This window comes from Eurosta solidaginis, chromosome 2, assembly GCF_040869045.1.
Source record: "Eurosta solidaginis isolate ZX-2024a chromosome 2, ASM4086904v1, whole genome shotgun sequence".
In the NCBI taxonomy this organism is placed as follows: Eukaryota; Metazoa; Arthropoda; class Insecta; order Diptera; family Tephritidae; genus Eurosta; species Eurosta solidaginis.
In genome coordinates this window covers 27,906,569-27,928,233 of record NC_090320.1, presented here as the reverse complement: position 1 = coordinate 27,928,233, position 21,665 = coordinate 27,906,569, and the positions used below count along the sequence as shown (strand labels likewise).

The window sequence follows — 21,665 nt, the reverse complement described above, 5'->3', positions numbered from 1 at the left end:
GGTCATCAGAGCCTCGCCTGCTAAAAACACATGATACGCCACGTGTAGGTGAGGTTGACAATTGTGTTGTAGAAGTTATAAATTTCGAATGCAACCCCTTCAAAGGCTGAACAACACCTTGACCCATTGAGTATTTTAGTCGTCTTTTACGATAGGCATTGGTGCTCACAATTGGCGTTAATCATCAGCGATGGGTGGCATAAATTTCTTTCATAAGAACCTATTTTCGAGTTCCTTAGGTTGTTTTTACTTACCGAGTAGTTTTTGTAGTATTTGCAATCAGAAGGCCTTTGAGTTCAAAAAAACTCGAAAATAGCAGCCTTAAAATAACTATACCCGCCAACCAAATAAATAAAACTGTAGAAAATCGTGCGTTTTTTTAGTTTATGTGTTTTTATTTTTTTAGTTTTAAAATATTTTTATTCTTTTCTGTGTGTTGTTTTTGTGTCATTATAACATACTAATATTTGTTTGCTTTGCGGCGTAATAATTTTTTGTGTATTATTATTATTAATCATAATTATTAATATTATAGATATTAGTAGAAAAAAAAACAAACAAACACGTTTGAATAATGCTTTTTTTTTTTGTTCAGATCAATTTTATGACGTAATTTTTCAATATACACATGCATGTGTATATATATTTTATAAGTAATAAAAATTAAACAAAATCTACTTAAGTAGTTAGTCGAATCTTTAATTGTATATATATATATTAATATTTATATATATATATTTATGTGTAAAAAATCGATGTACACACTTATAATATAATTTACAAATTTTCAACGCTTTTTTTTTGTTAAAATTAATGTTGTTTTTTAATTATTTTTGTTCTTTGTTTATTAAATATATATAAAATAATTACTCAAGCAGGATGCAGTGATATACATTATATGGTACATCTCAGAAAGGCCTAAAGCTGTTTTAGTGGCTTTGAAGCTACACGAAAAAGAGAGCGCAGTACCACGCAGAGTATATATTTAGATATTAAAATCTATATATCTATGTTTATCTGTGCTTTAAAATTAAGTAATCTCAATTTGTAAGTGCTCAAAAATTGTCACTCGGCCTCGCGTGGGCTTACATTTTTTTTTTTTTTTTTTTTTTTACAAAATAAGGTTTTCTTGTTTTTTGAACTATTGTATATATCAAATATATGTATGTATTTTAAAATTTTTAATGCTATACATACTTAAAGTGAAAAAAAACTGCCTAATTTGTTCTGGTAATAGCGAATATTTAATTTTCGTGTTTCTTTTTGATTATCAATTTTTTTTTACCTTTAAAGACTCCATACATTCCGTATGCCTAAGTCGAAGTCTTGCCTACTACTATATACTACTTTTTTAGATTGGTTTATGCAGAAACGCTCTCTATATATATTTTTTAAATTTAGAAAAATTTCAATTTTAATGCATACGCATAAAATGTGGATCACTTCTTAATTGTTTAGGAAAATAAGTTTTAAAAAATGTTTATGAGTAAAATTTTGTTCGTTTGTTTTTTTTTTTTTGTTCTTTTCCATTCTGTTGAGTAGTTGGCTTTCTTAATAAATTTTTTAAATTTATTTTTTATTATTATTATTATTATTTTTTTTTTTTTTTTTTTTTTGTTTGAGAATGCAATTTCAAATGCCTTATAGCTATAATGCGATGTGGTTTCTTTTTTTTTTCAAATTTAAAATTTGAAATTTTTTTTAATTTTAAAAAACTATTAAAATTCGAAATCGAGTTTTTCGATTTTTCCTCTTATGAACTATTTGTCAATTAAACTTTAGGCGATACAATTTTTTTATTTTATTTCGTTTTAATATGCATTTTTACGTGAATTTTTATAAAAATCAATTTAAAAGAAGTTACAATAAAATCACAAAAAACGGTAAAATGCAACATAAACATTTCTGTATTATAACTCTAAAAAACAATATGGTTTATGTTAAGCCTCAATTGCACATACTTGACAAAACCTAGCATAGCATGTCAATTTGATCTAAATATAAAATACAGCGGCAGGTCTAATTTGTTTAAACCATTACCCGTTTCACAAAATTTTTGTGTGTATATGCTATGTTGCTTTATGTTAGTATTTGTAGCTGAGGTTTTACGGGCAAACGAAATAAAATTTTTTTTCAAAGCTGGGAGAAAGAACTTTGCTAATGAACATGGGAATTAAAAAACAAATTAAATAAAACAAAATTTACAAATTTTAGGAAAATTGAAAAAAAATCCAGAAATTTCAGAAAAACTGACTTAATAACAACTTTTCATGAAAAGTGAAATTGTGAAAAAAAATCCAAATAATTTGAGCAATCAAAAATTTAAATAAAAATTTATAATCAAAAAAGAATGTATAATAAAATCGAAAATTATTTAAAAATTTAGAAGAACCTTGTGTTAACAAATTTTTCTCTTTACTGAGCTGCAGCTAATGAAAATGGAAATTGGAAAAAATATTTTTATAACAAAAAAAGCATTGGTTAAAAAAAAAAATTACAAAATGTTTTTATGGATTCAGAACTATGGATAAAAAATTAATTCTGGTTTAAGAACAAATTTATTAAAAAGAAAAAAATCAATTGAGAAAAATAAAAAATGATTAAAAATTACAGTATATTTAAATAAAATTACAAAATCAAAATGTTAATAAAAAAGCCATGTTAAGTTAATTTTTAAAATAAACCAGTAAAGAAAATTTTTTTTTAAATATTTAAAAAGAAAATGAAAAAAAATCAAATTCAATAATTTTTTTTAAATTGAAAACAAAAACTCAAATAATAATAAATTAAAACATGGCCACTATTATGTGTTGTTGTCGTATTGTTAAGTGATTTTCAATAAATTATGGGATAAACAATTTAGAAAGCGTTGATATGTTTAAAAAATTTTAGTCAGCTAATTTTTTGAAAATCTTTTTGACAAAATTCAAAATTTAAATATAAATTTTTTTGTAAATTCTTTTTTTAACTTTTTTTTGAAAATATTTTTCATAAAAAATTTTTTTAAGTTAAAATTTAAGTTTTCGCTCCCAAGCTAAGAAAAATTTATTTCAATTGCGCTCCATCGTATATGTAATCATGTGTATGTGTATGTGTGTGTATGTATGTATAGCGCGCTAAGCCTAAAGGATTAATACTCGTTTGCTGTATACATGGTTTTTCTTTTTTTTTTAGAAAAAAAAGAAGCTGCACCCACGCTGGTTTTGGCCCGGCTCGGATTTAGATATTAATTTTTTTTAAATAAATCAACTTGGTATGTAGATATTATATACAACAAAAATTACAACTAAGATGCTGCCTGAAAACCACAGTAATAAAACAAAAAAGTTTGAAAAAAATATTTTTTTTAAATTGAACCAATTTTTTAAAATAAAAATAATTGAAAAAAATATAGTTTTTATATTTTTAAAAGCTGTCAGTACAAAAAATTATTAAAAAAAAAATAATAATAAAGCAACAGACACAAGAAATAAATTGCATATTCATATATTATATCGTTCAACGATTTAAGTTACAAAACCTTCACAATAAATTCGCTATACTTTGAGCTTTTCTCGCAAGAGAGTTTATAAGTAAATGAGCGCGTAAATGGGACACATATACATCGATATAACTGCAAAAGGGCTACAGAGATTGAGGAGCTTATTTTAAACAAAAAACCTAAGCAAATATTTATACTGAAAGCGTTAGTTAAGTGTAACTTAAAAAAAAAAAATTATTATTATTTTCATATATACGTTAATACAAATGTATATATCTGCTCTAATACTGATAAAACAGCGAAAACGTAAATATTTATTAATTAACGATTTACATAAGTGGTGCAGATACCATATTTTTTTTTTTATGTTAATTTTTTTATCTCTTTTATAACTTTTTTTTTGGTGTACTACCATGAAAAGTAAGTAGTTATAAGTAAATATGCAATAAATAGGGACGAATACAAGCTTATATATAAGTAAATTTATGTATATACGTAAGTATGTATACATATTTAATATGTTTCTTCTTTTAGTTTATATTTTTTGCTTCTTTTTTTAATGTTAAACATTACTCTCATATTCATTTTCTTTTCTCTCGTTTGTATTTTGTTAGCTGAGTGGAAGGTAGAGCAATTTTAGAATTTCTTTTATAGTATACCCTATATCAGAGTTTGGTTAAGTAACGCAATTATAACTCAGATTTGGTTTCTAACACGTATTTTCATGACTACGAAAATGCTGTAACTCAATGAATATATGAGACGCCCCGCGAGAAAAGACCCATACTCGGAAAAATCATTTTTTCTTTTGTAACAATTAAAATAAAAATTAGAGTTCGTTCTAGAAGTTTATGAAAACCGCAGATCGATATCTGAATTACTTTTTAGTTCATGAGCAGTCATAGTTCGCAGTAGTTGTGCCGTATACGCGCCATTATGCAAAAGCTAACCCACACCTTGCCTGCTCGCTGTGTAAAATCAACGGCATTCAAGTGGTTTTTGTTGTTGTATTAACGATAAAGACACTCCCCGAAGGTTTTGAGGAGTGTTATCCATGTTGATGGTCCTTTGCCGCATACAGATCCGGGACGTTGCGGTAACAAAGCACCATAAAGGTACTAGCCCGACCATCCCGGTACCGATTAATATGACCACATTAAACCTTCTAGGCCATAACGTCTCCGCCCCCCCCCCCCCCCCACACACACACACCCTAGTGCCTTGAGGAACTTGGGGTCGCCAGAGGCTCGCCTGCTAAACATGTATATGATACATTCATATTTGTAATAGGATTACTCTCGCGTAGGTGAGATTGACAATTGGATTGCGAAAGCTTTGAAGCTTTGTATTGCGCTTATCAACCCTTTGAATCCCATGGCATTTGAGTTAACAGCCTTTTCTCGCCGAGCATTACATGTCTATTTAAATGCAATATACATATTTTTATTTAAAGATTGCAACTTTGTTATTAAAAATAATTAAAAAAAATGAACTTCGAATTTTCAAACATGTAAAATTTGGCTTTCGATTTCGAATTTTCTGCCAAAATTTTTAATTGTGCAAAAATTTTTTTAGCAAAGTAGAATTGGCATCATTAAAAAAATGCACTATCACTTTTTACTTATGTAAATCCAATGTAGTAAACGGAACAAAACAAAATTACAATTAGAGTCTGTTAAGCAACCAAAGTCTAAAATAGTTACATACCATCATTAACTCAACGCGCAACGCCGAATCAGCAGCTCATCCACTCTGCCTACAATATCTATTTCGAAAACAAATCAAAAAATTTAGTAACAAAAGGTTTGAACTTTGAGTAATAAGACCTTTCTGTGATTGTCCATTAATATATGCGAATAAAAACACCCTGTATGTGAAATTTGTATTGCTTTCTTGTTTTTTTTTTTTCTTTAATAAGTTCGATATTATAGATTAAATGTAAGTAATTATCACATGATTCGCATATAGGCAAGAGATTTTTAAAGTGAGTGAGTGTATTATCTATTTCTTGTTAAGATTCAAATCTTTTCATTTTGTTTTTCATATATTTGTTAATATTTAAATATGTACAATTCTTAGTTTCATATATATTTGTAAAACAAGCATTCCTATTATTTAAGTAATGTGGTAAAGTAATAAACAATTGTCATTGTGGTTTAAAAAATACTGAAGCTTCGATTTTTTTTTTTTTTTTGTTCTTTTTTTTACTTTTAATTATAATAAATTATTAACTTATAAAATTGTTGATTTTTTTGTTAAGTATATATGCCCTTGGTTCAAGTAAATAATCAATTATTTAATGTTAAAACATCATCATTGCTTTACCTCGCACTCTATATAAACATTATTTTATATCTGTTTTGGTATTAGTTTCTTTTCTTACTGTTGTTTCCTCTGCACTTTTCTTCCCTTTTTTAATCATACTTCTTAATATTTGTTTGTTGCATTACATCTTTTGTTAATAGCTTTACTGTTGGCGCGGCACTCGTTATAATCTACTTTGCTAATTTCTCGCGTTCTCGGTTTTTTTTATTTTTTATACAATATTTTTTTTATTTTTGTAACCTTTTTTATTTTGGAGTTTTTGCTTCGTTATTTTGATTTGCTTTTTTCTGATTTGGAGTTTTATGTTAACTTAGTATTATTTTCACTGGAGACAAGATTTAGAGGTACTAAAAAATCATCCACTTGATTGAAATCACTTTTAATCGAACCTTGTTGCAGTTTTCTTTTCTTTAATAAGCCCTCTTTTATGATTTTTGCTTGCTCCTCGTCTATGTGTCGCTTGTATTTCTGCAGAATAAATAAGAGGATTGTTTACATTGATGTTAACATTTAACAAAATTTTTTAAATATAATGACTAGTAACGTGTAATGCAATTATATGTGCAATTTAATCATAAAAAATTTTATTTTGAAATTTTCGAAGTTAAATATTTTGTTGTTTCACAATTACATTGTCTTCGCAAGCAACTTTTGTTGCTGTAAAAAGCATCAAAAGTCATTTTCCTCAAAAATAAAAGCAAACTAATTGCGAAGAAGTTAAATCTAGCAAACTTCGACTTTTCGAACAGACAAATTTTGATTCAAATATTTTCGAAAAATTTACATATCGTTAGCTTAACTCACAAAAGCCCTTACTAACAGATTTTTTTTCTCGAAAAATCACGAGGGCCGTTTTGTAATGTAATGTATAAATGGAAGAAACTTTTTAAATTTCATATGAGAAACAGCCCTAAGTGAAAAGATTTTGAAAAAGGTAATATATCATAAATTTCGATTTTTCGAGATTTTCTGTCTTTGTTTTTTTAGAGAAAGAAAAATAAATGTAAATTTAAAAATCCAAAAAATTACAGTCAAGTTTCACAATTGCAAACTCTCGAAAGAAATTAAAGGATTTTCAAACAATACATACCAAGGCGACCCTATACAAGGTAATGGCAAAGCGAATTCAACCAATTCGCCGTGCAGAAGTATGTGAAGTAAAGAAAGGAAAATTTTCATTGATTTCGACACATTGTTGTACAAGACGTTGTATGGTACATAATCAAGTAGAAGAAATCAGCTGTTGGGATAACAACACCTGGTACTGAATTCAGCTTCATATACACTCAGAAAAAGAAATTTAATAAGATGACTAATATCAAAATGTGTTGATACCCGAGCGTACTGCTGCCAGAGAACTAACACTTCGTCAACTACCTTCGTAGTATGCCCTTAATAGAACATCTTTAGCCTAGCTAGCTTTTTAGGTCCATACGCTTAGATATGAGTGGTCTCACATTTGATACATAGTCTAGGTAGATTTTCTGAAAAAAAAAAACTGATCAGGAAGCTAAACTTTTTGTAGCCGGTCAATTCGTTTTTCCAAAGTAATTAATAAAAATAGGCTTTATTTGACCAATATGTGCTTTAGTGCAAGTCAAAAGACTCCACTAGTACAACCCGACGTTTCGCTAATATCTTAGCATCTTCAGGGGGGAAAATTTTTGTATACGTTAATATGTTTATTTTACATTACTTAGCGTTGACGAATTTCGAGATAAGTGATAGGTACTATAAATTCAGATAATCGTATTTTGCTTTTTGGTTTACTTGTTTGTTGATTAAACAATGATTTTTTGAAATTAGTTCTGAAATATACAAATGTTCTTATAGAACATGCGGCAGAATACCGGCATTTGAGTAAATACATTTTAAGTTAACCTCAAGCGCATTCTAAAAACTGGTTATGTTGGTTTTTTAAATAACATATATTGAAAATGTGAGCCGTTTATGCATATTTCGAATAAATAAAAACAAAATATGTAAGAACCGTCCTTTAAACTAAAACTACTTTTTTTTACGTAAACAAATGTAAAACAAAAAAAGACTATGAATTGACTTACAGCAAAAGAAAAAACAGTTGTTTCTGGATTTTCGACTGCTAAGAACATATTTTGTTTGAGCTCAACACCTGCACCACTTGCACCACAAATAGGCATTTTACAAAGAACTTCCGAAGGGGAGCTTGCTCGCTTGTTTTCTAAATAAAATAAAATAAATATTAGAAGTTGAGTTATTTTATATGTTTAGGCGAAAATATATACGTAATTGTAGAAAATAATTTTTTGTTACAAGATTGCTTAATTAGAAAGTAAGTAAATAACATAAATATAGTTTAAAATAAAATAATTAAAAAAAAATTTTATGTTAAACGGTTTTATTGAAAGCAATACTTACATGAAGTAATAATAGTACTAAAAGCTAGAAAATAATTAGGTAGGTCCTAGGTACTAGGCCTCACACTCCTCATCAAGGCATTGATTAGACAATTAAATAAAAGCGTTGGACGCGTCAAATTTCTATTGATAGTCATATATAACTGATCCTTAATCAGGTTATGCTACGCCTCACATTTTTAGAAATTACACGCGCCCAACGCTTTTATTTAATTGTCTGATCAACGCCCTAGATTGATGAGAAGTGTGATGACTAGTACCTAGGACCTACCTAATTATTTTCTGGCTTTTAGTATTATTATTACTTCATGTAAGTATTGTTTTCGATAAAACCGCTAACTTAAAAAATTTTTTTTAATTATTTTATTTTCAAGTTTTTAGTCTTTATTTAATTGCCTATTGTTTCTCATTCTATTTGGTTCTTTTAGTGACTCATAATTGCAAGGACTCTTTCCTGATAATTTGTCACAATCTAAGTCCTCAATACATAATCCTTCCAAAGGCTTTACTCGACTCTGCGCCACGTATGCTCCTCCTCCAACTCCAAAATATTTTGATGTCATTTCTACCGGACTGTATGTAATATTTGTTCCAAATATGAGGCAAATCGGACATCATAGGTCGCTTTCTATTCTTGTATGTATTATGTGTTCTAAATATGAGCCAACTCGGACAACAAATACGATTTTTGTGAATATCTCGATCCTTGCGCTACCTAGCGGCGATTTATTTTCATAGGTCGCTTTCTATTCTTGTATGTATTGTGTTCCAAATATGAGCCAAATCGGACCCCAAATACGATTTTTGTGAATATCTCGATCCTTGCGCCGCCTAGCGGTTTTTTTTTTATTATTATTGCATTGTCATCGGGTTCTGAACTTCCAAGTTTCAAGATTGTAGCTTATCGGCAAGTTACTTAAATTTCAATAACACAATTCGTTCACAACGGCCGTGGATGCGGCCGTGCGGCCTACCTGTCAAGTCAAGCTAAATAAAACCGTTTAAAAACTAAACAACACGCCGTAGCACAGAGGTTTGTGTCTTCGCTATTAAGCAAACTCTTTTGTGCTTTTTGCTATTAAGCAAACTTTTTTTGTGAACGCTTAACAAAAAAAATTAAATTTCGAAATATAGAATTTCGAACTTCGAAAGCCAATATCTATTTTTGGGAGGCTAACTTCGAAAAACGGAGATAGTACTTTGTTTACTTAATCCTCAATTGAATTTCATTTTAATTAACTGCCATGCGATCTTATTAAATACTGCATAAGTATATAATGTATTTGCAAACTCAATTTTAATACTTACTCTTTTTTGATTTTTCTGATTCCTTCGGACGTCTCCGCCTTGTATGTATAGTATCGCGTCTCATTGAATGCGGTCTATTTACACCATGTAATTTGAAGTATAATCCACAAGCATTGCACACCATCTCACCACGTATGCTACGCCTCCAAATGGTCGTTGTTAAAGTGCCACAGTTCGAACAGGACATATCTTTTGGATTGTTAATTATGCCGGAGCTTGAGCTTGGGCTGGTATTCTTGTTATTCTAAATAAAAAAAATAATATGTATGAGAAATGTTTGCAAACACAAATTTAACAGTATTTTAAAGGTCACTTTTACTCAAACTCGGGATGAAAAATGTAAAATAATAAAGTCAATGAAATGTCCATTTGTGAATTACAAGTAATGGTAACAAGAGGTGTTTTGCATAAAGCAATTTATGAGTTCTCGTACTTGAAAAAAATAAAAAAAAAATATTCCGAAGCCAACAATTGTTCGATTTGACTCGTTAAAGAACGATACATAAACAAGGAAGGAAGGCTAAGTTCGCGTGTAACCGAACATTACATACTCAGCTGCCAAATTACAGCTTGCAAAACTTTTAAACTACCTTCTTTAAAAAGTGGGCGGTACTCCGGTTTTTCGAAATTTTCGATATCGAATGGTTATAGTCCGATTTCGTTCATTTTAAATAGCGATCTGGGATGAGTGCCCAGGAACTTACATACCAAATTTCAGTAAGATACCTCAAAATTTACTCAAGTTATCATGTTCACGGACAGACGGACGGACGGGCATGGCTAAATGAATTTCTTTTTTCGCCCACATCATTTTTATATATAGAAGTCTATATATACTATCTCAATTAGTTTATGGCGTTGCAGGGTGCCGTTATGCGAACAAAATTAATATACTCTGTGAGCTCTGCTCAAGGCTGCAAGCAGCGATAACCTCGGAAAAGATTTGAGGCCGAGCTTCTCTTCCAATTTGCGTCGTAGTCTCTTTGATTTTTTCTAGAAATTGGCGGGAAGGGACCTACATGTTTTACCCAGACTCCGAACGGCATCTGCAAGTGAGATGCATTTTCACTGAGAAGCTTTTCATGGCAGAAATACACTGAAGACTCCGCTTAAAAAATCTCTTATCTAATTGAAAAAACTTGTTTCCAAATATTCGACTTTGCCTTGCCCGGTGCTTTAACGCAGGATATTCGGTGTAGTAGGCGGAGCCGCCTACCACCACAACACAGCGGCCGCTAAAGAACGATACGTTTATGAAATGAAATGACATGGAGATTGTGTGTTTCCAAGTGTTCGAGCTTGAAATGTTTTATTTCGAATGTTTCCAAATTTTATCAACACTGTACCAACGTATTCAATTGCTCTACATAATTACAAATATGGATAACTATTTGTCATCTCGAGTCAGAAAGCAACTTTTGCTGCCACATAATGAATCGATTATTATCATACTGCTGTATATGTTTTACCTTTTTATCTTGCATTGATGCAGCAGCCGCTGCAGCTACAACAGCAACTTGATTGTGGGTATTGGCATTCATTTCGATATTTTGTGTATTAACAGAGATAATGTTTGGCGGCAATTGTTCAATTGCATCATTTTTTGTAGGGCATGTTTGTTTTCTACGACAAAGTTTATTTAAATTATCATTCTGCAAGTGGAAAAAAAATAAAAAGTGAATTAAAAGCGTTGCTGTTGCATATATTGTTATGAAGCTCCAGCAGTGTTGGCTTTTTCGAACAATAGATTTTCATATTCTACCAATCTTTGTGAAGTTTTTTAACGTTACAACAACAATTTATATAATTAATTGATTAATGCAGTGTTATGTATTCATAGTACTTAGAGAACGAACGAGGTATAACACTTATTTAGCTTTGTACGCCAATGCTTGGATCGCGGACGTCTGACCCAATTTTTCGTCGCCTGAATGCATAGTATCTTAAAAAACTCCCTTATTCAGAATTTGTTTGAAAAAAGTCCTATCTCAAACAAAGTTTATTTTTTTTTACTATTTTAACAATTCATTGAGAAAGACTCAATACCGTTTTTTAATAAACGCCCTTTTCCAGCTTAAAATTTGTTGAACTTATATGAGGTACATAGAGCGTTTTTGAAATACCTTCTAAAATAATACGTTCTTCACACAAATTCAAATAAGGGCGTTTACCAAAAGTTAGCTGTTTTAAGGCGCCAAAATAGAGCAGAATTCCGCTCAGCATATATTGACTTTCTGAATTCTTATGGAATTTAATATTTAGTCGTTGAGCATCATGCATTAGAAGCGAGCATTTGCAGAGAATAAATTTTTTAGTTAATGGCAGATTTTCTGTTTTTCTGTTTAAAAAAAAACTGTAGTTTTCGATGAGGAAATCGAGACTGGTTCTCTCTTTATGCATAAGGCCGATTATTTATTTATTATTAAAAGTGTTCGTTAAAGCGTGTCTGGAAAAGTAGCACTCGGTCGTTATTCAACATTTCATCACATTACTCTACCTTTAACAATGCCATCGGTTGCTCAGGTACATTCTCAGAGGAAATTGTTGATGGGGGTGGTGGAAAAACAAGTGATCGTTGTATCATATGCCGTAATAACTGATTATTTTCATTATTTGCTGAAAGATAATAGTAATTAAATATAAATTGAATTAGTTCAGCTATAGTCTATAAACAAGTTACCAGCTGATCTAGCAAGCGCTTGCCACAATTGTGTAGTCGCAATATCTGTCACTTGTTCTTCCGATGTTATACTATCCGGTGTTTTACGCTCATTTAACATTGAACTCATATCCATTTCCAAACGATTTGAGTCCGAACTATCATCTGAGTCTGAGTATGTTACTGCTCCTGCTGTTGGAGTATCCTTTTTATTTGGTATTGATATTGATAATTGAGTAGTAGTACTGCAAGGTCTAGTTTCCTTTGCAATTTCTCCTTTAATAATACTTGTAGTTTCTAAATCTAGGTTAACAGGTTGTAGTATATGTGCTTGGTGTTGTTGTTGTTGTTGTTTTTGTTGTAATTCGAGTATTGTAGGACGAGCATAATGTAATAATTGAGATACAGTTGTTGTAGTTTGTTGTTGTGTGTTTGAGAATTCATGTTTCGGTTTTTTAATTGATAAGTCTATTTCCTTCCCATCTAATTGTTGTGTGGATGTTGTTGTTGTTGGTGTTGTAACTGTAAGTGTTGCGGCATTTACAGTTGTCTTTTCATTATTTGATGGACGTTCAGTTTTTATCACAGAATTTTTAATACTTTCATCTGTTGTTGTTGTAACTGATGTTGTAGCTGTTGGTGCTGTAGCTGCTATTTGCATTGTAGGTAAATTTGGAGATTGACGATTCGAGCATGGTGGTGATATAATCACTTTTTTACTAATATCCATTAGCACAGCAGCCGTTTCTAATTTTTGTTGTAAATTTCTTATTTTCTCAATATTAGGTAAATTTTCACTTTTCATATTTATTAAATTTTTTGCAATTGTATTCGGCGATATGAGACCATCATAATTAATTAAACTATCATTTGGAGCAAAATAAACCGTTGTACCCATACGATCTTCTATTACATCTGCCTTGGTTGTAATAGGCATAGCTGTTGCTGTTGTTGCTACTACTACTGATGCTGTTGTTGTTGCTATTATTGGCTGTGGTACAATATTATGTGCAACTAAACATTTTTTTAACTCATTTGATCGTTCGATCATCGGCAGTAGCTCTGGAGGAGGCCTTATCGTTGGTGACAGTGCTTCCAATGGTATTTTCATCATGGGCGGAGTTTTCGACGAACAAGATGTAGTATTATAAATATCATCATCAACATTGTTGTCATCAACATGTTCATTTATATTTGATTCTTGTGTTTTAGTAATAATATCTTCAGAGCCCGCGGTTTTACAAGTTTCAACATAATTTTCGGAAGATATATTTATGGGTTTAAAATTCCCAAAATAACCTTTGGATGATTTACTTAATTCGGTTAAAGCTTTTGCCGCCATCCTTTCTGAAGATGACTTACCGCATGGTGGTGATGTTAAAATGCTTGAAAAAGTATGTGCCTTATTTTCTATAGAAATCTGGTCCTAAAGAAAAGTAAAAAAAAATATCAAATTTGGAATTCACAAAAAGGAAAGATTGCAACAACAGTGGCCAAACCAAACACACCTGCTTAGAGAATTTCGTTATTTCTTTAAGGGTGAAATCTGCTTTTTGAGCCATCAAACGAAAGTTCCAAAATGCATTCAACTGTGCTCTGCAGGTGTTGCAGACAATTGCAGGCAGGCCATCATCCGGTGAAATCTGTAAATAAATTTATTTCAGTTAGTTTTTATCTTAGTTATTATAACTAAATTTAATAAACAATTTATTTCTGGTACACATAAAGCTATACTTGACTAGGGTGTCGAGTCACGGACGGGTGGATGAAAACGAGGACGCAGACGGGCTGACCAGGAAGGCAGCGACCAAAAGAACAATAGGTGATAGGATGGCATACTATAAGGTACGATTTCAGGCATAAAGAGACAAGCCTCAGAGAACGACATTGCCGTGGGATTCCAATACTACGGCAGACAAAGGCACTGATAGGAGGATATAACTCAAAGCGATATAAAGCCATGATCAACCTCCCACAAATCAGCCTTAGGTGGTGGGAGGCAGCTAAAGTATCAATTTGCTGGTTCACTTTCACAACCTGTATGGTTCCGCCAAAAAGGTTAGCTGAAGGAGCTTTTTTTCAAGCGCGCTTGCGCAAATTATCCTATACAAAAAATCAAAAGTTTCCCTTTTTCATTGTCATTTTTACCTTTTCTTAAATTAAAGTAGTACATTTTATAATATATTTCTTTACTACACCTTTTCCAGTTTAAGTTCAAAAAATTACAATTCAAGTTCAGAAAGGTTGTCAGATGGTAAATGTTAGCGCTAATAATTTGATACAAACATATGAAGGCCTACTATCTGTTAAGGAAGCATTGGACTTCTTAACTCACTTAAACCTATTTTGCTCACATGAATTAGATAGCAAAGAAAAAACCTTTTCCTCTCTTCTCTCTCCTCCACCATTGTCAACGAAGCATCAACACTTCCGCAAATAACATGTAAGTACATATTACATTACGGTATGAATTGGAATAAAAAATAAAAAATACACCCTAATTATAATTTTCTTAACCCGAAATGTAATTTTCTGTACTTGAATTGTAATTTTCTGAACTTGATATGAAAATTCTGAACTTGAATTGAAATTTTCTGAACTTGAATTGTATTTTTCTGAATTTAATTCGGAATTTCTGAACTTTAATTGGAATTTTCTGAACATGAATTGGAAATTCTGATCATGAATTGTAATTTTCTGAACTTAAATTGTAATTTTCTGAACTTGAATCGGAAATTCTGAACTTGAATTGTAATTTTCTGAACTTGAATTGCAATTTTCTGAACTTGAATTGTAAATTTCTGAACTTAAACTGGAAAAGGTGTATAATAGTTTTGTTTTTCAATTCATTTTTATTTTGCTTTCCCAATTTTTTTATCCTCGTTCCTTTTTATTTCGGTTTCTAATTTTGTACTCTTTTCATTTAACTATTTTTTTTTTTTTTTGAAATTTGGTTTAATGGAGAGGACTATAATAAAAGTCCCATATTCCAGGTTATTATCAATATTATATGTTGTTTAATTAATGGATAAAATTTCCAATGTTGTATAGACGCACGTTGAGCTCCACCAGTACACAATGGTAATACCAATTCGGCCAGAACCATGTGTAGCAGCTTGCTATTAGTATTTGACTATCCGTGATTTGTAAAATGGTATTTAAATGGCACCACGCCAGGTTATATTCTAATAGTCTTCGTATTTAGTGTTATATATATATTTTTTTTTTTTTTAGATGTAATTTCAAATAGGCCAGAACCACGTGTAGCAGCTTGCGAATGGATGTCAATTATTATTTGTCAAATAATTAATTAATGTTCACAGAAAGTGATTTTAAAATTTTTGCAATCAAAATTGCAATTTAGTGTTCATAGATATGCACAGTATTGCATAGCTTTTAAAACGAGCTGCTTATTCATCAGCAAAATTATAATCCGTAATTTGTTGCGTTATAATTCCTTAATTTCCAGTATATGGCCTGTCGCCATGTGCTAAACATTTTCCCGTTACGACAGTTATACGTAAATCGAGTTGGTATTATGTGGCCCACGCCAGGTTATCAATTCTAATTTTTCAATATGCTTTCACTTATACTTTCACTGATTTCTGTTGGGAGTGCACAACCACTATCTGACACCAGATCAGTGAAGCACTGCATCTCCCAACTCCGCCGAAAAGCCAGAAGGAAGCACAAAGCCAACCTTGAGGCCTATTAAAATTTCCGACTCAACTAACAAAGCCCGACAAATTACAGTTGAGCCGAGGATGACCCGCACTAGAACGGAATGATTTAACTTTTTTCTTTTATTTTTTTCGGTTTTGTTTCTAATAAGATTTTTTCGTAATTTAAATAATTTTTTGCCCCTAAATATTTCCCTAAATCAAACAGAAATTTTAATTTAACAAATTTTTTTTTTCTATGCGTTTTAACTTTTTTAAGTTCTAATCTTTTTTTTAATTTTATATTAAATTTTTCTTTCAATTTATTCATTTGTTTTTGTTCTGCCGGCCACCATGGTGTGATGGTAGCGTGCTCCGCCTATCACACCGTATGCTCTGGGTTCGCACCCCGGGCAAAGCAACATAAAAATTTTAGAAATAAGGTTTTTCAATTAGAAGAAAATTTTTCTAAGCGGGCTCGCCCCTCGGCAGTGTTTGGCAAGCGCTCCGGGTGTATTTCTGCCATGAAAAGCTCTCAGTGAAAACTCAACTGCCTTGCAAATGCCGTTCGGAGTCGGCATAAAACATTTAGGTCCCGTCCGGCCAATTTGTAGGGAAAATCAAGAGGAGCACGAGCAAATTGGAAGAGAAGCTCGGCCCTAGATCTCTTCGGAGGTTATCGCGCCTTACATTTATTTTATTTTTTTTTTAGATTTTAAGCGTCTGTTCATTTTTCACATATAAGTGAGACTTGCCTGTATTACTCAAAAGTAGTAACTGAATAGCAATTATTAAAAATCACATGAGACTGTTTTACTATTATTTTCTGTATTTGTTTTTATTTATTTATTTTATTTTATTTTTTTAATTTATTAAATTTTAATGAGCTCGAGGCAGTTTAAAAAATTGAAACACAGTTTAAATTTTTATATCTCAATTTTATTTGGTCGATATTTCGATCTCATTCTGAGATCATCCTCAGGAACTGTGGACAAAAACAACAATTAGTTAACATGTAAACAATTTTCAAACCCTAAACATAATACCACTTACACAATTGAATATGTTTTACCGACTAACAAGATGTACGAAAAAAGAAAGCGTAGAAGTCAAATAAATATGAAAATATAAACAATTTAAAACACCGTAAGTATAAACAAAAATCTACAAAAACAACAATACATAGGATGACGAACAAAAAGACATAATCATTTGCATTAACACACAAATGTACATATGTACATATATATTTGTCATCCCACTGCATTTGTTGTGTTGAGCTGCAATTCTAACTAGAACGGTGTTGTTGTCTTAAAACTAAGTCGCGGTAAACGCGCGCCAGCTGATCAGTGTCTATTTTATAATTCATTTTCGTGTCATTAGGGGTGTTCGTTATGTGCAGCATTTCTAAAGTATATCTTTTGCCGTAATTTTTCTCCTCGTGTAAAATGGATACATTATCGAAATCGGGATAATGTCCGGTATCTTTGCAATGTGATGACAATGCCGTCTTATTGTCCGAAAAACTGCTTCTTAATTTCACATTTGACCTGTGAGCGGAAATCCTTGTCTTGAGTTTCATTTTTGTTGTCCCCACATATACCTTTTTGCATAAGTGGGACCCGTCACCATTACACGGAATCCTGTAAACTACATCAGACTTCTCTTGTTTGGGAATTCTATCCTTTGTATTGCTGTAGAGTTTTCTTAGCGTGTGTTTATAAGTTGACGCGATCTGATATTTATCTCTGTCATAGAGCTTTGAAAATTTTATTCTTTCCGTTATTCCTGGAACATGTTCCAAATGATTATGTCTTTTTGTTCGTCATCCTATGTATTGTTGTTTTTGTAGATTTTTGTTTATACTTACGGTGTTTTAAATTGTTTATATTTTCATATTTATTTGACTTCTACGCTTTCTTTTTTCGTACATCTTGTTAGTCGGTAAAACATATTCAATTGTGTAAGTGGTATTATGTTTAGGGTTTGAAAATTGTTTACATGTTAACTAATTGTTGTTTTTGTCCACAGTTCCTGAGGATGATCTCAGAATGAGATCGAAATATCGACCAAATAAAATTGAGATATAAAAATTTAAACTGTGTTTCAATTTTTTAAACTGCCTCGAGCTCATTAAAATTTAATAAATTATAATATTTGAAGGCAAATAAAAATATATTTTTAAAATTATTTTTTTAATTTTTATCTTTTTATGTTTTGTATATTAATTATTTATTTATGTTTTGTGTTTTGTTATGTATACATTTTTTTTTCATTTTTTTCCTCTTTTTTTAAAGCTTGCAAGTATGCTGTAGTAATGCTTCTCTATATTTATAAATACAAGGCTCGATATGCCACCGAAGAGTAGGTCGAGCTTCTTTACAATTTTCGTCGTGGTCCTTCTGTATGGGACGGGACCTACATGTTTTACGGCATTTGCAAGGCAGATAGATGAGTTTTCACTCATTAGCTTTTCATGGCAGAAATACACTGAGTGGTCAGCCAAATTACTGACGAGAGGCCACGCTTAGAAAACCTTTCTTCTAATTGAAAACACTTGTATCTAAATGTTCTTGCTTTTCCCGGGAGATGAACCCAGTATATTCGGTGTGGTAGGCGGAGCAAATCAAAATCTTAGGAAAAGCGGGCTCGGCCTTCGGCAGTGCTTTAGCAAGCACCCCCAGTTAATTTAACCCTCCTTACGAAAATTCATCTCCTTGCGAATATCACCCTATCTCTCAAATTCAAACAAATTCGGAAATATAGCGTTGTTCAAACGATGGTATAAATATTACAAGGTAAAACCGGTGAGAGCGGAATAGACGTTTAAAAAAATTTTAAAATTCTCACTGCTCTCACATTTTTATTTCTTTTATTTTGGTGTTTTTTTCATAACAAAAATATAACAAACTGTAACATATTTGTTAATTCTATACGGCAGCATGATACTCTTAATACACGTCTAAAAATATCGAGAGGGGTATCAAAAGACGCGTTTTGGATTCAGTATCGCGAATCTGAAAGCGGAGGTAAAAATGTTGGGTCTGTAAAGAGATATTTGCAAAAAAAAATTTTGAAATTTTTCATGTGGTTGTTGTAATTTTGATGATTTTGTGGTACGCACAAACAAAATTGTGAACATAAGTGTTTTCCGCGGATATAGTATCCTAACCGGTTTTGGACCCACCCAAGGTATTACCAGTGTCATGCTGTCCTATAGAATTACCATATATTTTTGCGTTCTAACATTAATGTTATGATATTTTATCCAAAACCGGATTTTTTATTGGTGGAAATAACCAGAAAATAAGAAACCTCAACGGTCAACCGCATTCCAGAATTGTATTGTGGTTTCCCGCAAAAGGAAGCATCAGGCCACGATCCTCTAAATTTTAAACCTATTTTATTTTCATTATAACTATGAGGCGCCATTATATTTATTTATCTACAGAATTACAACAACTTAAGGATATTCTAATACTATTTGATAATTCCATTAAACATAGCATTGATAATAGCTGCCCTAGGTTACGTACATAAACAAATGTGTACGAAAACATACACAAGGCGAAAAATGTATTGTAAATAAGTTTATGGCTTCCTTTCGTCAAAAATTTTGAGTGTTTAAATGATATTGCTTCGAAGAAAAACACAAAAAATGGTATTTTTTAAATCTAGTAAGAGCTCACTAAGATAGTTGGCAACCCTGCTTGTGTTTAATTATTGTCAGTGGTGCCGTAATCGGATCTCTTTACTTATTACGTACGTACCTTTATAGAGAGACAGCTGAGTATTTGAATGGTAATATGTGGTGATGATTCATCATGGTTTGCCTTCTTATACACCTCCTCTTGCTCCTCACCAAGTGCCATGCTGCTGCCACCATTGTTGCTTTTGCCCTCTTCTACGTTATCATTGGACGACAAAGACGAGGGCAATAATGTAATCTTGTGTTGAACATGTGTGGCATTTTTTACTTGTATTTGTGGATTAGATGTTGAAAAGACCCCCACTTTGCTATTTTCCAATGATTTAGACAACAATTGACTGATTCCATATGTAGAATTATCAGATACAGCAATATTAGAAGGCACAAACGGCACAAGTGTACTTATATTATTATCTGGCATCTCTTCCTCACTTTTAAAAATGGATACAGGGGTGGATAGAGATAGGTTATCAGCAGAGCTACAATCGTTTTGTGTACTACTGTTACTGCAGCTAGTATTTTGTGGCCTCCCAAATTGATGCGTATGAGCATGTAGCTGGTGATGATGTTGCAGTTGCAGTTGATGATGTTGATGAAATTGTTTGCTGGGGGTATTTGCAGGAGCTCCAACGTTTGTTTTATTTTCAGTAGAGACAAATTGTGCTGTCGTCGTCGTCGTCGGCGCGCTCGTAGTTGTGGCGGTTGCTGGGACGACTGCTGCAGATGATGATGTTGATGAATTAAATATTTGCAGCACCTCAACGTCATGCTCTTTGACCAAAGTAAGGCATAAACGACAAACTTGAAAGAACTTAGGTGGTACATTACACATAGTTATTGGATTTAATGAAATTTAATTTTCACACAATTAAGCACTTCACAATCTTCTTAAAACAATGTAAAAATGTATAAATTAGTTATTAATAATTAAACAAAAACAAGAATAAACGCCTTTTTAACGCATTCGAAAAATATTCACAATATTAAAATCTAATATGAAATGAAGGCGATATACTAAACTAGATATGTTCAGCACATCAGCAAGAACAAGAAATTTTGAGACATTTCTCTCATACACAGAGCCACACAAACATACACATGTACGTACACTAAAGAAAATCCACCAGAGTTTCCGTTACATGAAAATAATTCAACGCACTGCATGCAAAAACACCAACACATAAAATCGTGATAAAAATCTAAACGTGCACATACATGTATACAAATATATAGTATGTAATCATCGCATTCACATTTAGTTCAATCTATCTTTCGCTTTTTTTACATATAAAATACACTTGGCATTTCTGCTTGCATATATGTATATGCTTTTGTTTGCTCTTTATTGTAGGAGTTATTCGTAGAATATCCGCTTCGCGTTTTGTATTTTTCTGAGCGATTACGCATCTGCATCGTATCAAAAATTGATGTTGCCAACATTTACCAACTCCTGTGTGTTTTTCAGCAAACAGAGCACCTCTTATCGTTGTCCTTATCAATTTTTAGTAACATTTATTATTATAATTTTATGTATATATATTGCCTTTATTTTAATGTTTTAATGGGTACAAAACTTTTATCAGCCACTGAATCACACAAATATTTCAACATAATAAAAGAAAACTATAGTTTTTCGGTTATTTGAGGCAGACCAAATCAATCAGCATGATGATTACAAGGCAATGATCAACATCAATCATGGGTACAGTATTGCCATGTGTTATGAAAATTGCACAAGAACCATGCCATATCAGGGAGGCCAAGTTGCTTCAACTGTTGCTCTATTTAGGGCTGAGCAGATAAATCCGTCTGCGTTTGAATAACAGCACGTAATTCCCACAAATCACACACAGAAGATTGCGCATTCACAAGTTCAAAATTGCTTCGTTCTGTGCATATACGTCACAGTTGACTGCTTGAGCGAATGAAAGAAAGAGAGAAAAAAACAAGAGCTAAAGGAAAATGAAATAAAAATTGGCCATAAAAAACAGCTGATCTTATGTTTAATGCGCAATCTTGTGTGTGTAATTTGTGCGTAATTCCCGTAGAAGAATGACATGCAGGTTTTTTCACTGCGAGTTTAATCTCTAATTAAGGTTGACTAGAGTTTAACCCTGCCACTTTGGCC

The 21,665-nt window shown here is 31.7% G+C and overlaps 1 protein-coding gene across 1 annotated transcript; it reads right to left on the bottom strand.

The window, feature by feature from the left end:
- Positions 1-794: 794 nt before the first annotated feature.
- On the bottom strand, positions 795-21,203 carry GATAd. The gene is made up of 9 exons (XM_067764793.1): positions 21,081-21,203; positions 19,599-20,421; positions 13,678-13,812; positions 12,191-13,595; positions 12,008-12,126; positions 10,980-11,162; positions 9,511-9,754; positions 7,870-8,006; positions 795-6,274 (listed from the first exon to the last, which is right to left on the bottom strand). The coding sequence occupies exons 2-9, from the start codon at positions 20,367-20,369 to the stop codon at positions 6,107-6,109; spliced, it is 3,162 nt and encodes a 1,053-aa protein (XP_067620894.1). The 5' UTR covers positions 20,370-20,421; positions 21,081-21,203; the 3' UTR covers positions 795-6,106.
- Between the last annotated feature and the right edge of the window lie 462 nt (positions 21,204-21,665).

Bases quoted from the DNA above. Each gene is read 5' to 3' on its own strand.
- GATAd (XM_067764793.1), bottom strand. From the start codon at position 20,369: ATGTGTAATGTACCACCTAAGTTCTTTCAAGTTTGTCGTTTATGCCTT. The intron at 9,755-10,979 runs GTAAAACATATA...TTTTTTATTTAG, and splicing joins CATCAATGCAAGATAAAAAG to AATAACAAGAATACCAGCCC. The intron at 6,275-7,869 runs GTAAGTCAATTC...TTTATTCTGCAG, and splicing joins CAACTGTTTTTTCTTTTGCT to AAATACAAGCGACACATAGA.